At 43.2% G+C, this 23,923-nt stretch overlaps 1 protein-coding gene across 19 annotated transcripts in view; it reads right to left on the minus strand.

The window, feature by feature from the left end:
• Nucleotides 1-23,923, minus strand: part of NRXN3 (neurexin 3) — a 1,192,693-nt gene that overhangs the window by 822,527 nt on the left and 346,243 nt on the right. For all 19 annotated transcript variants that reach the window (XM_077925136.1, XM_077925127.1, XM_077925120.1 and 16 more), the window contains 2 exons: nucleotides 23,623-23,784; nucleotides 484-922 (listed from right to left, as the gene is read on the minus strand). In XM_077925136.1, the coding sequence (XP_077781262.1) occupies nucleotides 484-922; nucleotides 23,623-23,784 (601 nt within the window). The remainder of the gene's footprint in view (nucleotides 1-483; nucleotides 923-23,622; nucleotides 23,785-23,923) is intronic.

Here is a 23,923-nt window from a genome sequence, read left to right on the forward strand (position 1 = left end):
AATTTCACGGTTCAGAAATTAGCACCCCCAATGCTGAATATCCTGGCGCCCCTTCCAAACTGGACTCAAACTCCTCTAAAGTTCAGCACAATTAGGTTTGACCATCTCTGGTCTCCCTGCCACACACCCTTCACTTTTGCACACAAATTCATAGGGCAACAGCAATGAGAATCGGAAGAGGCTCTAGTGATGAAGTCATAGAAGCATCCCAGGTGCCAGGAATCAAAGGAATTGTCATGTCCAGGGTTCCTGCCCTAGAAGAGGAATGGCTATGTATTGTTATCAGGCTGACCAGCCAGCAGTTCCCCAGACTTGCCTTTCATCCTTTCCTGAAGGCAGAGACAATATTTTTCAGTCTCTGGTCTCCAAGAATTCTCAAAGGTAAAAGACCAGTGGTCTTTGATCCTGTTCTTCAACCATCGTGAAGGGTCTGTGTTTCTATAGTTGGGGGTGGACTATTCCCAGGAATTTTTTTCTACGTACCTGATCTGCCATCTCTCTGAATATCAACGTGATACCATTCTCCATCATTAGCTTTCCTCTGAGTGGCCTTCACTTTGACTGTTCCAGAGCCCATGTCGAGAAGTAGGTAGAGGTTCCCATCCAAGAGTTCCACTGCAAAGAAGTCCACTTTGGTGTTCTTCTGGCTCCTGGAATCCTTCCTCTCCTGGGGCTTGCCGTGGGTGAAGAGTATAAGACCATTTGGCTCTGTGGTGCGGAAGTCAAAGGAGATGGACCCCATGCGCTTGGTGTTCCACTTAGGCAGGCTAATGTAGGCCTCGGGTGTCTCAAAATTGATGGGGTCCAGTGTGGCCACGTTCTCACACATGAACTTCACCTCCCCATAGATTTTCATTTTTGTGTCACCAATCCTCGCCAAGCGAGACAGCTCCAGACGGATGTCGTTATTCTTATAAACAACCTGTCAGGGACAAGGGAAAACACCATACATCAACCCAGGAGATAACCTACACTTTGGAAATACACACCCAAAGAAGCTCTCAGGATTGGGGTGAGCCTGCATGGGATTCTAGGTTAGGACTATGTTTAGGAATAACACTCATTGGCGTTGTGTAGCATCCAGAGATGACGCAAGAACAAGAGGCAAAATTCAGAGAAGTTCAAGCGCTCAGTGGTGCTCCAGCTTCTTGGTTTTCCTTGAAGATGTCCATCTCAGAGCTTTACATCCCTTTTAAAAATTATAACTGAAGCTTTAACCCTATGTGCAAACTGACCCTTTCATCTGTACTGGCGGTCTCAGTTCAATCACTCTCTCTGATAGCAAAGTCACTTGGTGAATGCTGATGGGATGCTAGCCAGAACAGGCTCACTGAGAAACAATATGTCAGAAAGAAATGGTAGTTATTGCAGTCCCAGTCACAGCATCCCCACACCTGTGCAGGGTCTCCAGCTAATGTGCAATGAATAAACTCAAGTAGACAACAATTTGGGTCAAAAATGGCCACGATCCAGGTGGATTTTGCACTGGGAATATATCCAACTTGAGCCCCCGGAAGAGGGCTGAAATGTTTTCAGTGTTGTACCAAAGATTAAGGCATCCCCAAGATGCCGATCTACTGAGGTGGTCAGCCTAAGACTGCCACTGGAAGCTCTGTGGCTGGCCTGCCCCATACTCAGCTTCTGGACAGAGTCTTCCACCCAGACCCCTTTAACAGGGTATCCTGAATACACCACTGGTTTGGTCCACCACTTATTGTCAGTGCCTACACTTTTAGAATTGCCACCTATGTTTTGAAGTACTTTTCAATGTGATGTTGGCCTGTTTGCTTCTGGTCCAGTGTGTTGTAATCCACTCTGGGATCAATACAGTGAAGGGTGGGCTTGTGAATATGATAAAGTAATCAATAAATATCAGCAGGCTCAGAGAAACCCCAAGGTTTGCAGAAGTACAATGAGTATTTCAGGGCAAAAATGGCCACCGGGGTGGGGTGGGGAACACACTTAAAAAACAGGCCAGTGAGGACAGGGCCGTTCCAAGACATTTTGGCACCTGAGGCAGACCCCAAAATAGTGCCCCCTTTCCCACCAGGGAAGAAAGGGTGAGGAAAGATCTACACCAGGAACAAGATTGAGAGCAGGATCTGCTGCCCCTGTGGATTCTGCCACCTGAGGGGTTGCCTCACCTTGTCTCTTAGGTGGGCCCTGAGTGAAGACAGATAATGTTCAGTGGCCGTGTTGCATGTCTGTGAGGGGGGAAAGCAAAAAAATGGGGGTAGCAGGGGAATGAACTGAATGTCCTAGAAGCAGGGATGTAAGGAGGCAGCAATTTCCTGTTTCCACCACAACTGGTGCTGTTTCTGTTCTGCTACATTTTGGCTTCTACAGTTTTCATCTCGTTATCTGCTATGGCCGAAACGAACACAATTAATTATGTAATTGGTTACATAATTAAATTCAGTCCATTTTAATAGAAGGAAAACATTTTCCCCCGCCCCTGCGCAAGAAAGTGATAAAATAGTGTGATTATGCAATTTTGCAGGCTAAGATGGCCAATGATAGCAAATTGTGGTGATTTCTGCTCCAAATTCCATCAGAATTCTGCAGCATCCCTGCCTAGAAAAGGACAGGGCTGGCAGGCTAGAACAGGAGCGCTCCACCGTGCAGCACATTGTTGCTCATTTGTAGGCAAACTTGAGAAACCCAATTCTTCTGAATAAGATAGAAATATCTGTGTAAGGCACACAGGAAGTCCCACTGAATTTAACGGGACTCCCAGAGACTTATACAGAGCACAGCAGCTGTGCAGCTCATCTTTACATGGAAATGAGTCTCTGTGAGACTGTCTTTCAAGTAAGACGGGACAGGATGACAGCCTGTTCCAATGTGTGCCTTGTTCTACTTAGTTCAATAGGAGTGACTCCTTAGTATGAGTGGATAGGATTGCAACTTCATTGATTTGCAATCCTGCGCACATAGGAATAAACTCTCTTGAACACTAATGAGATCTGGGCTATTAGCCTCTTGCAACAGGGCTATAACTCTATGAACATTTACTTGGGTGTAAATCATGCAATTACTTGCAAGCAAGGATGGATAGGACCAGCCGATAGGAGGAGGACACTAGATTGTGCCATCTTCATACACTAAAGACCAAATAGAAACTGATGAACAAAAAGTCCACCCCCTCAAAAAAACAAACAAACCCCCACTCCTGTGCCATCAAGCCCCAAAGCAGCACCACAATGCTTTCCTCCACTTCTTACGTCAAGGGTACTGGCATCTGCTAAGCAATACTGACAAGAGGACAATATATTATCAAGCACCCTTACAAAGGCTTTGCTAGTCTGCAGCACATAAAGAATCTCATCTGTGTTATACAGTTTTGATCTTGACTCAATAAAAAAAATTCCTTTCTAATCAGATGGCTTTTCTCCATCCATCAAAAGAGCCTCTCTGCAATCAACTAAAGATGCAGAGAGGGAGAAAGTGAGAGTGTGCCACACTTGGCAAGAAGCCAATGTGCATTTTATTTCAAGTCTGGTAGAATTAAGAAGGAAATATTGCCTTGGGCACACTGGTTGGCACGCTCCCTTGGGCAACGCCCATGTGTAGTTGGCCACTAGATGTCCCCATTGCCTTGCACTGCACAGCAACGTTCCCTGTCAGTTGTAGAAATGCCTTCTAGAGAGGGACTGAGTCAAAAAGAGGTTTTAAAAATGTAGCTGCTTTCCACTTGCTGCTCTCATTCCAGGGGCAGGAAGCTTTCAACCCCCTCAGTGTGCCCCCCCCAAAATGGGCCCATCTCTTTGCCACTGTCTCTGCTACTCATTCATTTGCAGTCTTCCATTGGCTACAATTGCATCACTCCCCCCAGCCTGCATGGGGAGCCTGTTTAATTTGGGGGAATGCATAAACTTTTAAGGAATATACACAGCGCCCTGCTGCATCATGCTAATGGCCCATCTAATCCAGCATCCTATTCTCACAGTGGCCAATTAGATGCTTCCAGGAAGCCCAAAAGCAGGTCCTGAACACAACAGCCACAAACACACCCCATGTAGTTTCCAACAACTGACATTTAGAGACAGTGGAGGTAGAACATACTCATCATGGCTAGTAGCAACTAACAGTTTGATCCTCCATGAATTTATCGAATCCTCTGTGAGTCAGGAAAAGCTGACGAACCTGTGAAGTTGCCCCTTATATGAGCACCCTAGGCACAAGCTTCTTACATGAGTCTTCCAGTCCCTGTCAAACAGATTCACCCTGGACCACTGCCATCAAAGTAGCATAAATAAACTGATGTTTTAATGTATTTTCAAGCTTCTGTTGGAAGCCGCCCAGAGTGGCTGGGGAAACCCAGCCAGATGGGTGGGGTAGAAATAATAAATTATTATTGCTGTTGTTATTATTAATTGGTTTTGGAGCTAAGAACTAGATTCCCCCCAAAAAGCTGAGTGGGCAGGATGCACTTCTGTTTTGTTTTAATGCCTTTTTAACTTATTGTGGAGGAGCAATGTGTGATTTACATTGTATGTATCAGGGGGAGTCTTATTTTTCTGTTTTCTTGTGATAACTATGTCAAAATGATTGTTCGTGTGTTGTATCTATAGTGTGGGATCCTATGGCTTTAAACAACAAAGCTTCATTCTCCATCCTCTTTTAAAGACACCCAAGTTTTCCTGAGTAAATCCCTTGAGCTTCATGTCCATTTAAAAACAAGCTGTCTAAACCTGGATTTTACTATTCTGATGTTGGCTTGTTTGAAGACACAATTTTTATAATGGCTGACCATCCATTGTCTGTGGTGCCTGTCTCCATGATAATGCCCACGGCAGCTTGTGCACTACATGGTGCCCTGATGCTAAGCTAAACTGATGGGCAATTAGAGCAGAAGATCAATTATCCATACCTCTCTTATCTAAATGTCCTAGTTATCCAGATTCACAATATACACAAAGTATATATATGCAAGTTGGCATAATCCTGTGCAAATATCACTCCTATTTACCCAAATGTCTGAATGAGCAAATGCTTTTTGATAATAAAAAGGCTCCCCTGATGCTCCTATTCAAACAAATTAGGTTTTTAGTGATGTTTGGGAGATCGGTTTCCATGATCAAATTGTGCAGTGTGTGTGTGTGTGTGTGTGTGTGTGTGTGTGTGTAGGGTGGAGGAGAATCTCCCTATTGTAATGCTTGAATAGAAGGGAAATACGCTTCACTGTCGAAAGATAACTTTCTGGTGGGAATTGGTTTCGCTTCGGTCAGAAGAATATGGAATTCTGTTTATCAAGTTTCATGGTTAAAGGCAAGAGATTTGCTGCAAATAAATACAATAAATAACATGCACTCACCTTGATATGCAACTGTTACCTGAAAGGCTCCTGCAATACTCAAATGCCAGAATACGAATCAAAATATGGAATGTAATAAAAGACCCCATTAACAGTGAAGTGGGACCAATGCCTGTAATTTCATGGTTCAGAATGTGAATCTCAGCAACTTGCACTGCTCACCTCCATTCTGAGATGAGCATTATGACCTCATAGTTCCTTTCTGGCTTGGATTGTTACCTGAGCCAGAGAAGAACTCTGGGCTCCCTGGCTGCAGTGGCAGAGACTGAAGGTCTTCCTTTCCCAGATACCTGAAATGCTGAAACAAGGAAATTCCAGGTACCAAGGTGTTTGAGTCATGCTTTGGCAACAGAGGCCTCCGCTTCCCTCTACCCCATACCTTGCTGCAGGTGGGGGAGGCAGTGAGAGAGTCTCTCCTTCCCTTCTGGTCTCATATATGCTGGTGCCAGCAAGGAAGGGATAGGCCCCTTTCTCCAGCTCTGCTGCCACAGCAGTCACAGAAAGTTAGGATGGAGAGGAGCCAAGAGAGACATGGAGATGTTGTCACCAAAGCAGCAGTCTAGTAATAGGGCTTAATTGTTATTTCCTATTTCAAGAGATGTATATCTGAACCTTCCTTCCAAAGGGAGCCAAGGGCAGCTATCAGAGACATAATTATAGCAATACCAAATACAGCAATGACATAACAAACCATAATAAAACAGCAGCAAGGTTGATGGGATGGGGATTACATTCTCAAATGCCTAGAAGAATAAAAACTTTCAACGGTGCAAGTTATCCACAACTAAACAGAAATTGGGAGGCATCCCATCATCTAAAGAATGCCCTGTCTCGTGTCACTATCTGACACGCAAGTTAGGACAGCAAGTAGGACAACCTCAGCTCTTCTTTAAAAAGAGCACCAAAAAATTGCCTTATAGCAACTCAGTTCACTGGTCATCTAGCTCAGTATGGTCTACATTGACTGGTAGCAGCTGTTCAGGGTTTCAGACAAGGAACATTCCCACTTCTACTTGGAGATGCTGGGAATTGAACCCAGTTCCCTCCTGCGTTCACAGAAGATGCCTAGCCTTTAGTGATTGGGTGGAGCAGTCCTGGAAAGATGCTCTTTCAGATACTAAAGTTATTTAGAAAGACAGCAACCAATGGGCATCCGGAGAAAGGCATTTGGACCTGGGTGTGCTTCAGAAGATGTTATCAGGAGCATGACAGGACCTGATATGGACTAGTAAACATCTAGTTATATTATATTCCATCATTTTAGGAGAATAGTTTAACTATGATTGCTTATGAATCGGTCTCAAAGGGGTCAATAATCCTCATTAACTGTGTTTACATAATGCTTTTGGAAGGTTGAATTTGAGAATTCAAGATCCGGTTTTTGAATATCCAAGCTAAGCTTCTTGTTTCCAAAACTGGTGGCAAATTGGCAATCATATTTAGGTAACTGTCAGCATTCCCCTGTGTAGTGCTGAGCCAAATGAGATTTCAAAAAAGGAACTGAAGTAGACATCAAGGGAACAATCAGAACTTTGTTAGACTTTCTTACACTCCACTACTACACACTAACTTAAACTACACACCCTTCTCCAATTTTTATGTTCTCTTTCTATTACTGGGGAATCCAGCCAGATGGATGGAGTATAAATACTACTACTATTATTATTATTATTATTATTATTATTATTAACCCCTACTTAAAACAGAATATTCTACTAACATAGGTAAAAGAAAAAAGAAAAGCAAGGAAATCAGATCCTGCCATATGTTGCAATAAATCTATATTTTCTCGTTTTTTAAAATGCATTTAACAGTTCAGTTTTTTTACTATTATTTTCAGTTACATATGAGAGCGGGCATCATGATTTTTTTCAGTGCTTTTAAAGGTCTTATCTGGCCCTGTGCCTGAGGACAATCAGATCCCTGACACCTGTTGGAACTGTTTGTCTTGGGTTTTATGGTAGAAGTCCAATACCACACATGGGCCATTACATTATATTTATTATTCACTTGCGGCATGGACCTTCCCTTCACTGTGCTCTGAGGATTCATATATTTTGTGCTTAAAATCCGGAAACAATCATGCGTGATGCATTATGGATTTCTCCATTAAAAGAGGTCTGGTTTTTAGGTGCTTGCCTGTGTCTTGCCTGGGACAAATTTATGGGGGACTCCCAACCATATGTTGAAGTGTATTCCTCAATTACAGGAGCACCTCTTTTCTGGACGCTAAGTAGCCTTGAACAGTAGCTTTGCTTTACTTGTGGAGGGGAGGGTATTTAAAGAGAGGAGGGGGGAGGGGACATACCTTTTGACTTTCCAGTCCAACTAAATACTTCTCCTACTGCGAAATATTGGACTAACAGGCTCTGTTGGGTGGGGGGGGGGGTGCTGGCTACCAGCCCTGAACCTCAAACGTTTATTGCTGTATAGTAGATTGGGGGAAGTTTTTAGTGAGTGATAAGGGGTGTGTGTGTGTGTGTGTGTGTGTGTGTGTGTGTGTGTTTCTTTTCTTTTTTTCTGCCTACTGAAACATTACCTGAGGAAAGATTGGAAACTAAAAAGAAAACTTAAAGTATTCATCTTTTTGATTCTAATCCCTGCCTCCAGGATAAAAGTAAAGGTAAAATGACCCCTGACCATTAGGTCCAGTCGTGGCCGACTCTGGGGTTGCGGTGCTCATCTTGCTTTATTGGCCGAGGGAGCCGGCGCACAGCTTCCGGGTCATGTGGCCAGCATGACTAAGCCGGTTCTGGCGAACCAGAGCAGCACACGGAAACGCCGTTTACCTTCCTGCCAGAAGCACCTCTTTTCTGGACGCTAAGTAGCCTTGAACAGTAGCTTTGCTTTACTTGTGGAAGGGAGGCACTTTGACGTGCTTTTGAACTTCTAGGTTGGCAGGAGCAGGGACCAAGCAACGGGAGCTCACCCCGTCGCAGGGATTCGAACTGCCGACCTTCTGATTGGCAAGTCCTAGGCTCTGTGGTTTAACCCACAGCGCCACCCGCGTCCCATGCCTCCAGGATACTATACTGTATATACTGTTTGGCACTCAAGCAAGCCAATTTCTCTTTTCCTTTCAACTAATTATCCTCAACATTCTATGGTTCTATGGTCAACATTTCATGTTTAGAAGTTGCTTTTATTTTAATTAAATATGCATACCCAGGCAGATCCTAAAGTATGCAGAAGCCAGTTTTGGATGGGGACATTTCACTTCCTAACTGATCTGCCCGGACTACCTGTGCTCAGTATTAGAGGGAATGGTGATAGGTTTATCAGCACCTATTAGCGTTTATAACTGCTTAGAACCTTCATGTTCATAAGCAGCATATCACTGAATACCATCTGATGAAGAAGAGTGAGGGAAGCCTACTGCCTTTGTGCTCTGCTTGTGGACTTCTCAGAGATGTCTGGCCAGCTACTGTGGGAAACAAAATGGTAGACCAGATGAACCTATGGTCTGATCCTACATGACTTGTGTGTTCTTAATATAGAGGATGACATTTTGCATGATCTATTGCTACAGTGGACCTGAAGATTCATATTCTATTAGTTATTAATTAGGATGATAGGTATGCCAGTGGTCTTTCTTGTGTTCATCCTTTAAGAAGAGTGGTTAGCATTTGCTCCTTTTAAACCTATTGTTGGATGAGTATTTTAAGTTTTTGTTTACTGCGGTTTTTAATCTGAGTTCAATATCTTTGTTATTTTATTTTCACTGTGTAAGTTTATTTGACTGATCATTGATTATGTAATTTCTACGCTGCTTAATATATTAAAAATATATCTAGGAAGCGTACAACAAAACTGAAGCAACAACAGACAACTTAAACAAAATATTACAGAATTACACAGCTGTATCTGAAGAAGTGTGCATGCACACGAAAGCTTATACCAAGAACAAACTTAGTGGGTCTCTTAAGGTGCTACTGGACAATTTTTTTATATATTTTGACTGCATATAAAAATGTTACATTAATGCAGCTAAATCAATATCAATTCATTTTCCCTCTGACACACCTTCCCTCAGCCTCTGGGTTCTCACTCAGAAGCCAAACAAATTCTCAGTTCACCTACAAAAGTCTCATAAGGAGACGAATTCCTAGAAACAGCAGGCATCACCCTAGACTCTCAAGGTAGCTGATACTTCCTCATTCAGCTGCACCTTCCACACCCAGTTTCAGCAGGTTTGTTTAGTTTCCCAGGGGGTCCAGAGTTTCCCAGGGGGTCCACTCACAGCTCTTTCTTCACCCTGCATCCATTCTTCCTCCTGCTGCTGCTCTGAGATTCTTGAGTACAAAAATGTGACAAAATCATCACCATCTAAGATTCAGATGCTATTCTTTTAATGGTGATGGGTTCTGTTTTTGTTTCAGTAGCTTCTTTGGTGGGGCAATTTTCAGCTGCAAGTTACTGTAACACTGCTATTCATTTTGAACTTGTGCTTGACAAAAGATACCTTGTGTATCTTTTGCACACACACACACCCCTTGGTATGTTATAGCATCAGAACATATATAATAAAGGCCTACTAATATTTTGTCTTGCCCCTTTGTATAATATAGGAAAGGCTGAAGATTCTCATTTTAAATTGTATGCCTGTATACAGTAATGGTCTGGAACATATAACTAAATTGTTTTGTCCAGCAATATCTAGGCTGAGCTACAAGGTATCATCCATCTGTTTTAGGTGGATGATCAGAGTTGCAGTAACCCAATCAAGTTAACCATTAAATAATACTAACGCTACAATTCTATGCACAATTACCCGGGAATAAGCACCACTGAACATAGTGAGTCTTACTTCTCCTGAGAAAATAAATGGAAGAATTGTACTGTAAGACACTACTATATTGTTTGGGTTCCATAAATCTTGTAGTATGGAATATAGGCAAGACATTTTCAAAGAAAGAGAGAGAGGAGACCTTAAAGGTCTCTTTGGTCAGACACATTTCTGGGGCAACTGTTTTTTCTGGGACAACTGGTTAGGTCTCCTCAAGGGAGAACTAACTGCATAATCCAGGGTTTCCCAAATTTGGGTCTTCCACTGTTTTTGGATTACAATTGCCATCATCCCTAGCTAGCAGTACCAGTGATCAGGGATGATGGGAATTGTAATCCAAAAACATCAGAAGACCCAAGTTTGGGAAACCCTAGCATAATCCTCTCTCTAGTTTACTCATAAGAAAGTTCCACTGCATTCAATATTGCTTACTTGGTAGTATGTATGTATTTGAGTTTAGGTACAGATCTGTGCTAATTCTCCTTGAATGGACGAAACCAATTGCTCCTGTAGATGACTTGCCAAATAAATTAATCAGTGCATTTCTGTGGTCTCTTCTAGAGATAAGTGACCACTTCATTGTTCATCCCCAAAATTAATCAAAGTCTTAGGGCAGGTGTGGGAAACCTCTGGCCTTCCAGATGTTGCTGAACTAAAACTCCCATCAGCCCCAAGGAACTCCCACTAAATGAAGATTCAGGTGGATACATACCTGAAGGGAGATTGAGTTTGCTGCCTCTTAAACTAGGGCAGTGTTTCCCAAACTTGGATCTCCAGCTATTTTTGGACTACAATTCCCATCATGCCTGACCACTGGCCCTTCTAACTAGGGGTGATGGGAATTGTATTCCAACAGCAGCTGGAGACCCAAGTTTGGAAAACCCTGGACTAAGGGAAATCCTTCCTATTTCCTTGATTAGTCAGTCTTTCTCCTTGTTGGTTACAGTTTCTGGGGCTAATTTTCTTTTGCTGCTGATTGCAGAGCATTGCAAAGAAAAATTCTCCTCTCTGTGTGTAAGTGAACTTTTTTTGTAACTCATTCCAGCACCTTCACAGGATAGCAAATTAGACAAAGGTTAGACAGAGGTACCAATATAGAGGTAAACAGAGTGCTTTCACCTTGCAACTAAAACCTCCCAGGATCATTAGTACCAGAAGGCTTTACACTGATGGTGAAGAAGTAGCTGTATTGAGTATACCTGGTGCTGGGCAATGAACTCTCAGTTGGGTTCCTCTTTCATTGGATTTCACTTAACTGAAGCAAGCGATGAGGGGGCAAGCTAATCCCAGAGAAGATGTTTTATTTAAACCCAGACAGTTCTTAACCAAGATTCACAGCTGACTGCAGAGAGCTGAATGAATCCCTTTTCTTTTTCTTTTTTTGCATCTGTGTTCAAAGTGCCAAAATGTTGGCGAGATAACAACTGCTGAGCCATTTTGTTTCTTGTGAAGGAGAACAACAGAAGAGCCATGTGAAAGTGAGATGAGAAGAGAATGCCTTGATTTTGAACAGATTGCCTTGTAACCATAGAATCTTAGAGTTGGAAGGGACCCCAAGGGTCATCTAGTCCAACCCCCTGCAATGCAGGAATCTCAGCTAAAGCATCCATGACAGATGACCATCCAACCTCCATTTAAAAACCTCCAAGGGAGGAGAGTCCACCACCTCTCGTGGGAGTCTGTTCCACTGCTGAACAGCTCTTACTGTTGGAAGGTTTTTCAGAATGTTCAGTCAGAATCTCCTTTCATGCAACTTGAAGCCATTGGTTTGAATCCTGCCCTCCAGAGCAGGAGAAAATAAGCATGCTCCCTCCTCCAAGTGACAGCCTTAAGGTATTTGAAGATGGCTATCATATGTTCTCCCAGTCTCCTCTTTTCCAGGCTAAACATACCCAGCTCCTTCAAGCACTCCTCATAAGGCTTAGTTTCCAGACCTTTGATCATCTTGGTTGCCCTCCTCTGCACACGTTCCACCTTGTCAACATCCTTCTTAAATTGTAGTGCCCAGAATTGGACACAGTATTCCAAGTGTGGTCTGACTAAGGCAGAATAGAGTGGTACTATTACATCCCTTGATCTAGACACTCTACTTCTGTTGATGCAGCCTAGAATAGCATTAGCTTTTTTTGCTGCTGCATCACATTGTTGACTCATGTTAAGCTTATGGTCCACCAAGACTCCTAGATCCTTTATACATGAACTGCTAGTAAGCCAGATATCCTCCATCCTATATTTGTGCATCAGGTTCTTCCTGCCTAAGTGCAGAACTTTACATTTATCCCTATTGAAATGCTGATTTATGGCCAGTTCTCCAATCTGTTAAGGTCATTTTGAATTCTGATTCTATCTTCTGCTGCATTAGCTACCCCTCCCAGTTTGGTGTTGTCTGCAAATTTGATTAACATCCCCTCAATTCCTTCATCCAGGTCATTTATAAAGACGTTAAACAACAACGGGTCCAGGACAGAACCTTGCAGCACCCCACTTGTTACTTTTTTCTAGGATGTCGAGGAACCATTAATGAGTACAGTGGTACCTCAGGTTATAGACGCTTCAGGTTACAGACGCTTCAGGTTACAGACTCTGCTAACCCATAAATAGTACCTCAGATTAAGAACTTTGCTTCAGGATGAGAACAGAAATTGCGTGGCAGCGGCGCAGGAGGCCCCATTAGCTAAAGTGGTACCTCCAGTTAAGAACAGTTTCAGGTTAAGGATGGACCTCCTGAACAAATTAAGTTCTTAACCCGAGGTACCACTGTACTCTTTGAGTTTGGTCAGCCAACGAGCTACAAATCCACCTAACAGTTACCTCACTCAACCCACATTTTCCCAGCTTCCTTGTAAGAATATAATGGGGGACTTTGTCAAAAGCCCTACTGAAATCAAGATACACTATGTCCAAAGCATTTCCTTGATCCACCAAGTTTGTAATTCCATAAAAAAGAGAAAAGAAATCAGATTGGTCTGGCACGATGCATTTTTTGAGAAACCCATGCTGGGTCTTAGTAATCACAGCATCCTTCCCGGAAAGCTCACAGACTGACTGTTGAATTATCTGTTCTAGGACCTTCCCTGGTATCGATGTCAAGCTCACTGATCGGTAGTTACCCAGGTCTTCCTTTTCCCGCTTTTGGAAGATGGGGACAACATTTACCTGCCTCCAGCCTGTAGGGACCTCACCTGTTCTCCAAGAATTCTCAAAGATAATAGACAAAAGCTCTGAAACTACACCCACAAGCTCTTGGATGCAGCTCATCAGACCCTGGAGATCTGAATTCATTTAAAGTAGCTAAGTGCTCCCTTACTAGCCCTTTTCCTATCTTGGGCTACAGCTCCCTCCTTACATCATTTATTCTGTTATCACCAGGTTGGGCGTTGCTTTCCTTTTGGGTTAAGTCAGAGGCAAAGTAGGTGTCTCTTCTCTGCTACCTTATGCAGCAACACCAGTTTCCTTAGATGCCTCCCACTTTTCTTTCTTGTGGGAATTGTCTGCATTTGGGCCTTCAATGTTTCTCCTTTTAGAAACTCCCATCCTTCTTGGACTCCCTTCTCACTGAGTAATTCTGACCACAGGATCACACCCAGTAGCTCCTTCAGCTTTTCAAAGTGGCCTTCTTAAAGTCCAGAGCGTGTGTCTGGCTACACTCAGTTTCCCCTTGCCTCTGTATCCAGGAACCCAGGAGAACATGATCACTTCCTACCAAGTTTCTGAGCACTTCCACTTCATCAATCAATTCCTCCCTATTGGTGAAGATATGTCAGTTGAAACCCTGGCTGGGCAGTGGTGAAGCGTGGCACAATGCTGGAGTCACCACTGCGTCTACAACCCAGTGTCTCATGCTGGTTAGAGTGGGAAAATTGCTGCCTGGAGCTAGGGTAACAATTGGTTCCAATGCTACCAAGTGCTGGCAGTTGTGCTGGCTCAGGATCCAGTTGATCCCAGGGCCAATCAGTTTCCACTTTTGTTCCTTTGCCTTCTTTTTTTTTTTTAAGAAGCCTCAGGTTGCTTGTAGCAGCAGCAGCAGCAAGGCTTTCCCCAGCTTGGTTTTCCAGGCCTCTCAGTGCATAATACCTAATCAGCACGAGTGAAGAGTCCAATGGCCCCGCCAGAGCACGTCTAGGCTGCAAGTGACACATCCCATTAATCATTCGGTCTGCTCTGGAATCTGTGTGCACAGAGCATGAGCTCAGATTCCTTATGGGGAATAATGCGGCTGCCTTTTGGAGTGTAGGGAGAAGGCAAGCTGCCCAAGATGCTGCTATCTGACTACGAGAATACTTAAAGGGAAATAAGCATAATTTGAGCATCCAGAGTGTGACAAGGCTTCCATGTGTTACTTCTTGGGAAGCTTGAGCCAGGTACTAAAAAAGACTGCATATATACAACACACATTTGAAGCACACAAACCCACACACTTAACAATCCTGGGACTTGTAGTTTGTTAAAGGGGTTGGTAATTGTAGCACTGTGAGGTGTAACTCACAGTTCCAAGGATTCTTGGGGGAGGTGTTTAAGATGTATATTGTTTGCACAGCAAAGGACAGAACATTTGTTTCATTCTGGGCACGTTCCATAGCCTTTCAAGGCAGGGCGGGATACAATTGTTGTGTTTTTTAAGGGCCAGGAGCACCTGCTTACAGGCACTGGCATATGCTCCCCTCTTAGAAGGGAAGAGGAAGCTACAATTCAAAATTGGCACAGCTCCCTGGTAGTGCTCTCTGCCAGTCGGCTAACACTGACATAAGAAGGCAGCTGATTAGCTGGTTCTACAGAAGTAGCTCTGCCAACCTGACCCTTCAAAAAAGCCCCACTGGCCTAGATTTCTAGAATACTCATGCCAGCACCTGCAAGACTGGGACCATTGCACATTGATTTCCTTTCCAAGGGACTCATATTTCACAGAGCTTGCTTCAGAAGCTGATGCAAAGCTCTTGTCCAAGCTGTAGGTATATGTCACAAATAAAATTTCACTAGCTTTTCTGCTTCAATTAGCATTGGCTCTCTGTTGCCTTTTAGTGCCTAAGTAGCAGCTCTTTTGTCTCGGGTGAGTATTAAAAGAACTTTGCATCAGGCAGGAGGCTTCTGGCTGCTTTGCAGTTGCATTTAACAGAGAAGTGTCCACAGTTTTCAGTGAGCAGAGTGCTCTGTATCTGCATAGAGATTCAGTGATTTTCAGCAGCAGGAGGAACAACTTGAGCACACTCTGATGGGTCAAATGAATATGCGAAGTAGTTCCTATGCTTCTCAGCTATATTCCACCTGAACCACCACTGAAATCACCCCGGCTTAATAAGCAATTCCACCAGCTCAAAAGAAGTATGAACGATTGTTGAAGCATATGAGCTCGAGGAGACTGTGTGGTTTGACAATTGTGCTTGCGTTTAACAATGCGGAGCACGGCTCAGTGAGAGAGTACAATACGCTCATACAAAAGGCTCCAGGTCCAAATCCTAGGATCCCTGCCTTAAAAAAATCTGTGCCAAAAGTGTCTTGCAGATCCTTGCAGCCCCGTTCTCAGGCTGAAAAATCTGGGAGTCACTTTAAACCATTTTCAGGGGTGGGCTTGCATATTCTTTAAACTTATGGGCTGGTATGGAACTAGGTTTTAATCTTAGCAGACCCACTGAAATTAACAAGCATGACCAAGTTAGGTCCATTAACTTCAATGGGTCTATTCTTAGTTGAATACCACCCTATGTTTACAATGACCAACAGCAGAGGCTTCTTTCTTAACCCGCTTCTCTTCTTTTTCTCTTTGGGAACATATTTCCCCACACTATTCTGTGGAAAGATGCTACATTACAATGTAGAATCCCCTGAAGGTTTAAAAGAATAATTTAGTCCATCAAAGATTGAGGGGGTGTCTATGTCTCCCCTGTCCATCATTCCATCCCTATCACCCTGCAAATTTGCAACCACCAGCTCAATCCAAAAAGATTCCATGTAGTTGAGCTCAGAAGGATCCCTGCCTGAGATAACCAGATTGCTGATCAGAAAATAAAGGGGCCTATGTCTGACTTGGTATAAGGCAGCCTCATATATTTGTATATGTCCCCTCATTTCCCAGTACATATATTTGTGCACACAGACATGCTTTCAGCGGTGACTCACACATTGGTGCAGATTATTTAGTGACAATTGTGGTTGTGAATTCTACAACTTTGCAATGCAGAATAGGCACACTATGCATGCCGATACCCAAGTGCTCTTCACATAAATGTGGTTGTGCTTGCATGCATGCTGACACAAGCCTATGGGTGCATTTATCTATCCCAACTTTTCATATATATTTTCCATTTGGCACGTGCCTGCCTTCTCCATGGAATTGTGAGCTAGTTGATTTGTGCCTGGAGTGGGTGAGATTAGTGCCATTCTCTTTTTTGAAATGCATTCGTGTGGAAATTTTAACCCACCTCATCTTGAAGATTCAGGGCAGCTATCAATAGTTCGAAAAAAAACAGAGAAAGTATTGAATATCACTTAAAATACAAGACATAACCTACAGACAACTCAAAAGCTTTCAAAGTCCCTTAATATCCACATGTGTACATGGTGGGTCCTTGTTCCTGTTTAGTAAGAGCAGTGTTTTCTACTTAATGTGTTTGTGACAGGGCCATCCCACCCATGAGGCAAGGTGAGGTGACCGCCTCAGGCAGCAGGATCCATAGGGCAGAAGGTCTAGCCTCCAAGGAATGCACTGCCTGCTGTTCCTGCCTACACGACCCCCTTGTTCCCAAAGCAGACCTCCACTTTCCATGCTGTCCCCGATGTAGATCTTAATTCCTCCCTCCCCAATCTTGTTCCTGATGTAGGGCTTCATTCACCCCCTCTTCCCCAGAGGATGGGGAGGTGCCATTTTGTGTGTCGTATCACATGCCATAATGTCCTGTGCCGGTCCTGGTTTCTAAAGTGTGGTACCATGTGCCTTCCTACTGTGCATCTTAGTCATTTGTCCAGTTTTGCACCTTGTTTCCTAAAAAAGGAGGTACAGAAGCGGGTTTCTTCGGCTTTTTCTAGCGGTCCCTACTTCTTCTCCATTAACATCTCTGGAAGTGACATCAGTAGAATTACTCAACATAAACTCTAGGTCAGTGTTTCCAGGTTATCTTTTGGGAATTGTCAAAAAAGAGCCTCCAAATTCTCTGGTTTTATTTTGCTGTTGTTTTGCTGGTGCTCAGCAGCCATGTGATGGAGGGGAGTGAGAGGAGAAGTAAGAGAGCAGCTATAACCATAGCCTCCACTCTCCCTTTCTGTTTCTGTCAGGAAACTGTGACACAGGAGGTCACCCAAGGAAGCTTAAGGATAGGAGGTTCAAGGCAAACAAGAGGAAGTACTTCTTTCAAATGGGGCAACAGATGGTTAGAGCTGTCCGGCAAAATTTTATTCAAGTTGGCTTCCCTGCTGGGAAGTGTAGTTTGTTAAGGTTGCTGTGAATTGCAAGGAGACCCCTTTTCCTCTCACAGAGCTACAATTCTCTGAGTGGTTTAACAGTCAGCCCTCTTCCTGGGAAACTCTGGAATTGTAGCCCATGTCTCTTCAGTCCCAGGCAGACAGGGAAAACAGGATGTTTACTGGGACCTCGGTGGATCACCATACACTTCTGATGGACAGTTTCTGAAGGTCTGCAATATACAGTATTATAACTTATTCCCTACACTTTTAACATTCCAAACATGAAGCAGAGTAAGAAAGGGAATTTTCTTAGTGTTCATCGTAAACCTCCTTTAAACATAAGAAAACTTCAGATACAATAGAAATCATTTAAGTGCAGCATTCATGGTGCTACTTTTCGGCAACAACACACAAAGGGAAGCCTAGATAAAAAGTGGGGTGGGGTGGAGAGTGATGAAGACCTCTTATTTGTCCTTAGAAATCTCTGTTGCAAAAACTGAGGGAATAGAAAACCTGGCAAGCAAAAGGCAGGGTTTAAATAGCTCTTTGTAGCAATGTTTCATGTTAATACAGAGAACGGAACAATGAAGTGCATGGCGAGAGGAGATGGACAAGGGCCTAGCAGGTGCCGCTGCCTTTAATGTCTATGATTCTCTGAAGTGTGTCTCAGTGGGCCAGTCCCTAATCAGCCCCCTTTTTTACTCAGCACCAGTCCACTGATTTGAGGTTGGTAAAACTACTCCCTGCTTTTGAAAATTTCCAGGAAGGGACGACCCCACACAGGCTGAGAGCGCTGAACAGGGAGTGCTTTCAGGCAGTAATGATCAGCTTTCACAGTTACTTCTGTGGCTGCAAAGCTGCAGGGAAATAAACGCTGGAATCTCACTGTTGGATTTATCCCGTTGCTTAGAGATTCCTGAGCGGAAATGTTCAGGTTGAATGCTGTCTGCTTGGCTCAGGCTAGGCCTAGATAGGTTGAGGGGTGTGTTTATTGAAAGAGACACCTTGTTTCAGAATGCTGCCACTTCTAGCATAATATATAAAAGAATAATTAAAAGGGAATATAGAGGAATACAGCTCACTAAATCAGGGTTGGGGGTATGTCAGCACATTCTCACTTTTGTCAAGAGTGTTGTAAGGATCTGAAGTAATCCAAAAGAGTTTAGGGCTGCTTCTCTGTTCCAGTGCTCAGCAGGAGAGGTCAGTGCCAGATCCTAGGAGTCCCTTGGCCCGTCTTACTGCTTGGCACTCCTCCCTGGTCACCTGTCCACATGGCATGACATAGCAGCGCTAAGAATGAGAGGAAGTAAAAGCTTCTGCTTGACTCACTGCCACTCTCTAGGCAGCTGAGTGAATTGACTACAGAGGAAGGTGAGAAGCAGGGGCAGTGGTGACACTGACCAGAAGGACGTGGGCCTAGCCAGGGTTTCACCTAAGGACCTCAGAAAACTTGGGAAATGACAGTGTTTGTTTTGATATTTTGTACAGTCAAATGTGAACAACTACTTATCCCAGCAGAAGCAAGCAGAGTGCAAGTGCTTTCCTTACTTCTGCCAATTTTCAATATGAGCAACAGGACACTAGATCCAATAAACAAATTAGCAAGGTGGATGGTCCTGTTATAATGGAACGTGAGATCAGTTGCCAACTTGCTGCGGCATGGTTCCACTGATAATAACACATAAAATAGACGTGGGAAGATGGGGCTTTAGGAAGGGATGTGCAGAGGAGCCTTAAGTCAAACCAAGGTTTGTTCTTGGCTACAGCTTGTGTTTTTTGTGGAGAAAGCTTAGCCACAAATCCCAGTTTGGACAAGACACTAAGCCAAATCTGAGCTTTTAACATATTAAGAAGAGCCCAGGTGGACCAGGCCAATGGCCTACCTAGTCCATCCTGTTCTTATACCAGCTCACCAGATACTTGTGGGAAGCCTGCAAGCTAGACATGAGTACATCAGCACTCTCTCCACTTGTGATTCCCAGCAACTGGTCTCTGAGCTTAGCTCAGCACAGTCAAGGTTTAGCAGCAAGAAGGGCTGGGAGTCAACTGCATGGTCCTTTCCACTCATGTGGTCTCACTAAGCCACAGTTTGCCTTAATATGTCATATGAGCCAGACCTCATGACAAGTTAACTTTCTTGCAGTCTTCTTGATGTCTTTGTATAATTACAAACTTGCCTTCATCTCAGATATTTATTCATGATCCAGAAGCCCCTACCTTTTGTAGATGGAGCTAGTATACCTCTCTATTTGCTATAACTGTATGAAGTCCTTCACAAAGATACAAAAACTATCAGGAACAAATGGTGGAAGCCCATTACTAATGGATCATCTCCAGGGGTGCCAACTTGAATGAAATATGGGGGACGGACAGATAAACCCCACCCCACATAATCACACGACGCAGTGAATGCACACAATTGAATGGCAATGCTCATCAACTGGGGGGGGGGGCTCAAATGTTTTATAGGGTGGAGCGAAGACCCCTTGGCCCCTAGGAGTTGGCTCCTGTGATCATCTCAGAAGAGAAAGTTTCCATAAGTAAATAATAATAATAAACAACCCTACTGGATTTCATTCCTAAGAAGATGTTCATGCCACCATTTTTAAATGAGGGTCTTCTGACAAACGGATTATTAAAAACGCGTGAGGTAAACAGTGGAAGTCTTTTAAGAAAAAAAAGAGAAAAAACCCAATTTATTTAAGGTAGATAAGGACAAGATGAAATTATACAATTGAATATAAATATAGATGGGAAATGGCTATGTATCGTGAGTACTTATCTACTTTTAAAAACTTTCACTTATGATCTTTTTCTCTTACTTCTTTATTCTTTCTTTGTTCTTTTTTCCTTTTTTCTGATATCTTATCTTTCATTTTACTGCTTTATTGTGAATAGCATTTTATAGAGGTATAAATAACTGTAAATATGAAAAGACACAAAATATTCCCTAATTTTTTTCCCTTGGTTAGATGTATTTTCTTTTTCTTTTGTATTTTCTTTTGTTGTGAATATGTATGTTTTCTAATTTGTACTTAATAAAAATATTAAAATAAAATAAAATAAAATAAAATAAAATGAGGGTCTTCTTGGTGGCTGCTCCCAGACTCTGGAACTCCCTCCCTGAAGAAGCTAGATTGGCTTTCTCCTTGTTGTCCTCCTGCCAGCAGGCGAAGACCTTCTTGTTCCAGTGCTTTGAAACTGACTGCTTTTAATGAAAGCACTAGTGCTGTGTTGTTTTGTCTTAAACAGATCTTATATATGCATGTAGTTTTAATTCTATTAATGTTTAATTGTTTTTTAATTATTGTTTTTCTTATGTTTTTAGCCATTCTTGTTTTTATTTGAGAGATGCCTTGAGTCTGATCAGGGAAAAAGGAGGGGGACACACACTCAATGGACCATTTCAGCCCCTTTAAGATATTCTACTCAGCAGTGCACAGCTTTGCTAGTTTATACAGTCCCCCTGCCCCCAATTTCAGGCAACTGGCACACACAAAAACATCTAATGGACTTAATTTGCTTTGCAATTAATGCTTTTGCTTCTTCCCAGTTTGGGTTCAAAAATTACCCAAAAGCTTCCCCGCAACACATGCACACACATCTGTGTCTTCAAAGTGCCCAGGCCCTTTGCATAGGGAAAATGGAGTGCTGGCAGCTGGCTTGGGAGTGTGATATGCAAAGAGAAAACTGACCGGCCTTTCAAATGCTCTGGCACCATTCCTTGATGCTCTGGCCACCACCTTTTTATAATAGCAAATGGATGCAAAACAGGATGGCTGCCTCCCTAGCCAAGCCAACATCCGGTGCTCTGAGTGACAAATCATTGCTTTCAGCTGTGGTAGGAGAGGGAGTCTTGAGGACAAACATTTTTTAGTAAGGACCTTCTGCCAAGGTTATTGGTTCTAGCTGAAGGAAAATGTCCTTCTCCGTTTTCCTCAGCAAGGAGCAGGGAGACTATAAACCCCAAGCATTATCCCGAAGCCCGCAGGTGCCAGCAATCCAAATAAACGTAGAGCAATTAACAGAATTAACACAGCTTTAAATAGCTTGGCTCACCAGATGCAGAATCCTAGCAGGGTTCCATAAAACGTAAAGTTATTAGAGATTAAACCGTTAATCATCTGTTCAGAGAGTGGATGCAAAAACCATTCTGTCTGAAATGGCTAATAATCAGAAAAGGAGGCATGGATTTAATGGGTGCAATTACGCCATCCCAATTCTCTTTTTGTACTGTGTTCGCCAGTTACCATCTCAACCACTCTACTCCTTGCTAGTTTTACTCCAGTTTTTTTGGGGGGGGGGGAGGGGGGCTATTGTGGCCAGAATCCTCAAGTGAAATATGCCAGATTTCAGGCCTGGCATTAGTACCCGGCACAGCAGAGGAAATGCCAGAGACTGATGCTTGCATCCCTACATACATACATACATACATACATACAGTACCATAAGGAAAAGTAGCAGGCCAGATGGCCACAGCTGTTGCTATCTTCTTCATCCCCAATGCCTCTGGGCTTAAGACTGAGGAGGAGGCTAGAAGCATTGAATATTATGGAGATAGGGCATTTGCAACTGTCTTACCTAGCACTTCACTTTCCAGCGCTGGGCTAATGGAGTACTGAGCAACTTGACCTTACCAGAAGGGGCTGGGTTGGGTTTTTGTTTGGTTTTTTTTTACAAAAAACACAAAAAGGCAGTAGAGGCTGGTCCAACTAGGACACCTCCCCAACAATAAGGATTAATACCTGTCAGTAAATAAAGCACCTAGGCTCGGCAATCTGCATTGGTTGCCAATTTGCTACCAGGCCACGTACTAGGTGTTGCTCTTAGTATAGAAAAGCCCTTGAGTCCAGTATACCTAAGACATTGCCTTACCCCATATACACCCACTAGTCTGCTTTAATCAGTAGAACGGGCACTGTTACTTGTGCCACATAATACCCATTCTGCATCTGTAAGCACTTAATCATTTAGTGTGGCAGCACTTACACTTTGGAACTCCCTGCCTATTGATATCAGGCAAGTGCCTTCATTGTACTATTTTCAGTGCCTGCAAAAACACAATTTTTCTTTAGATGTAGTGCAGTAGTCGCCCCCAGACCAGGTAAAAATCCCAAACCCTGTTTTAGTTCTCCTTTATTTCATTTACCATTTTTCTCTGTCCTTTTTCTCTGCTTCTGCTTCATTTTTAACTCCCTGCTATGATGTTCTACTATTTCAGGTGTAAAGAAGTTCTGAACTACAGTTTCTATCCTCTCTGGCCATTCAGCATGCTTACTGGGGCTGATGGGAGTTGTAGTCCAACAGCAGCTGGAGCTCAAGAAGTTTCCCACACTTGTGCAGTATTTCCCCTTCAGTCCATGACTGTGGTTCAGTCTGCAACCCTTCTTTCTCTCATAAAGTCTACAACAGTTGCTAACAAATTGGGATCATCTTAAAAACAACAAATCCAACAGCCTTTTTCAAGTGTCTCGGTTTGTCGTTCTTTGCTTTCATTCCACTCAGATCTGCTCTTTGCCACCCCCTAGCCTGAACTCAAAATGTGCATGTGGATTAGGCCCGCTTTGCCTTCACCAGATGCTGATGTATTTGAATGTTAGCTGCTGAATCTGCAATTACCTAAAGTGACAGAGGCCTGGCTGTGGAATACATAGTAATAGTGGCTTGTTTTATTACTGTCGCTACTGCTGCCCAGATGTCACTGTCACTGCTGCCTAGAGGTTCAACTGTATGTGAGATTGCAATAAAGAGTTGCAGTATGGAGCCCACATTTTGCAGCTAATTAGTCACACCATTTTCAAGAATATTCTATTCATTATCCCCAGCCCTCCCCCCCCCCCAAAAAAAAGAAACATTTTGTATGCACTGAGTAAATGACTTTTGGAGTTCTTCCCTTAAGGTTCTTCTTCACCAACAGTTTTTTTTTAATGTTTCTGAAAAATGTGCACTTCCCCCAAACCTGCATATATGTCCCCTTGTGCAAAGGGTGACATGAGGGGGAAAGCCTGGAGAAATACAGTAGTTCTCGATTAGTACATAGAATATCCAGTAAAGGGATTTCAGAAAACTTGGTTGGGGTACATAATTGTCAAAAAACAGAATTCCCACAGTTTGAAACATTTACCTCTTTGAGGCAGCCCATGAAGTTATTGCTGATAGGCGAACCAGGCAAATCAGCTGTACTGGGGCTCCCACCTACGTAGAAGAAGTCGTCTGAGCCTAGCATGGTATAGTCCTCTTGTGTGTAGCCCGTGGTGGTGAGGATTCCATCCACAGAGATTGTCACCTGTTTGAAGGACACAATGGACAAAAAAAAAAAAAGGAAAAAAGGGGGAAAAAACAAAATTCCCAGCAATGACCTTACAGTTCTTAGAAAGAGCAAGTAATCTCCCCTACTTTTGGTGCAACTTTTCACACATGTTTCG

This window comes from Podarcis muralis, chromosome 1 (assembly GCF_964188315.1).
Source record: "Podarcis muralis chromosome 1, rPodMur119.hap1.1, whole genome shotgun sequence".
NCBI classification, from domain to species: domain Eukaryota; kingdom Metazoa; phylum Chordata; class Lepidosauria; order Squamata; family Lacertidae; genus Podarcis; species Podarcis muralis.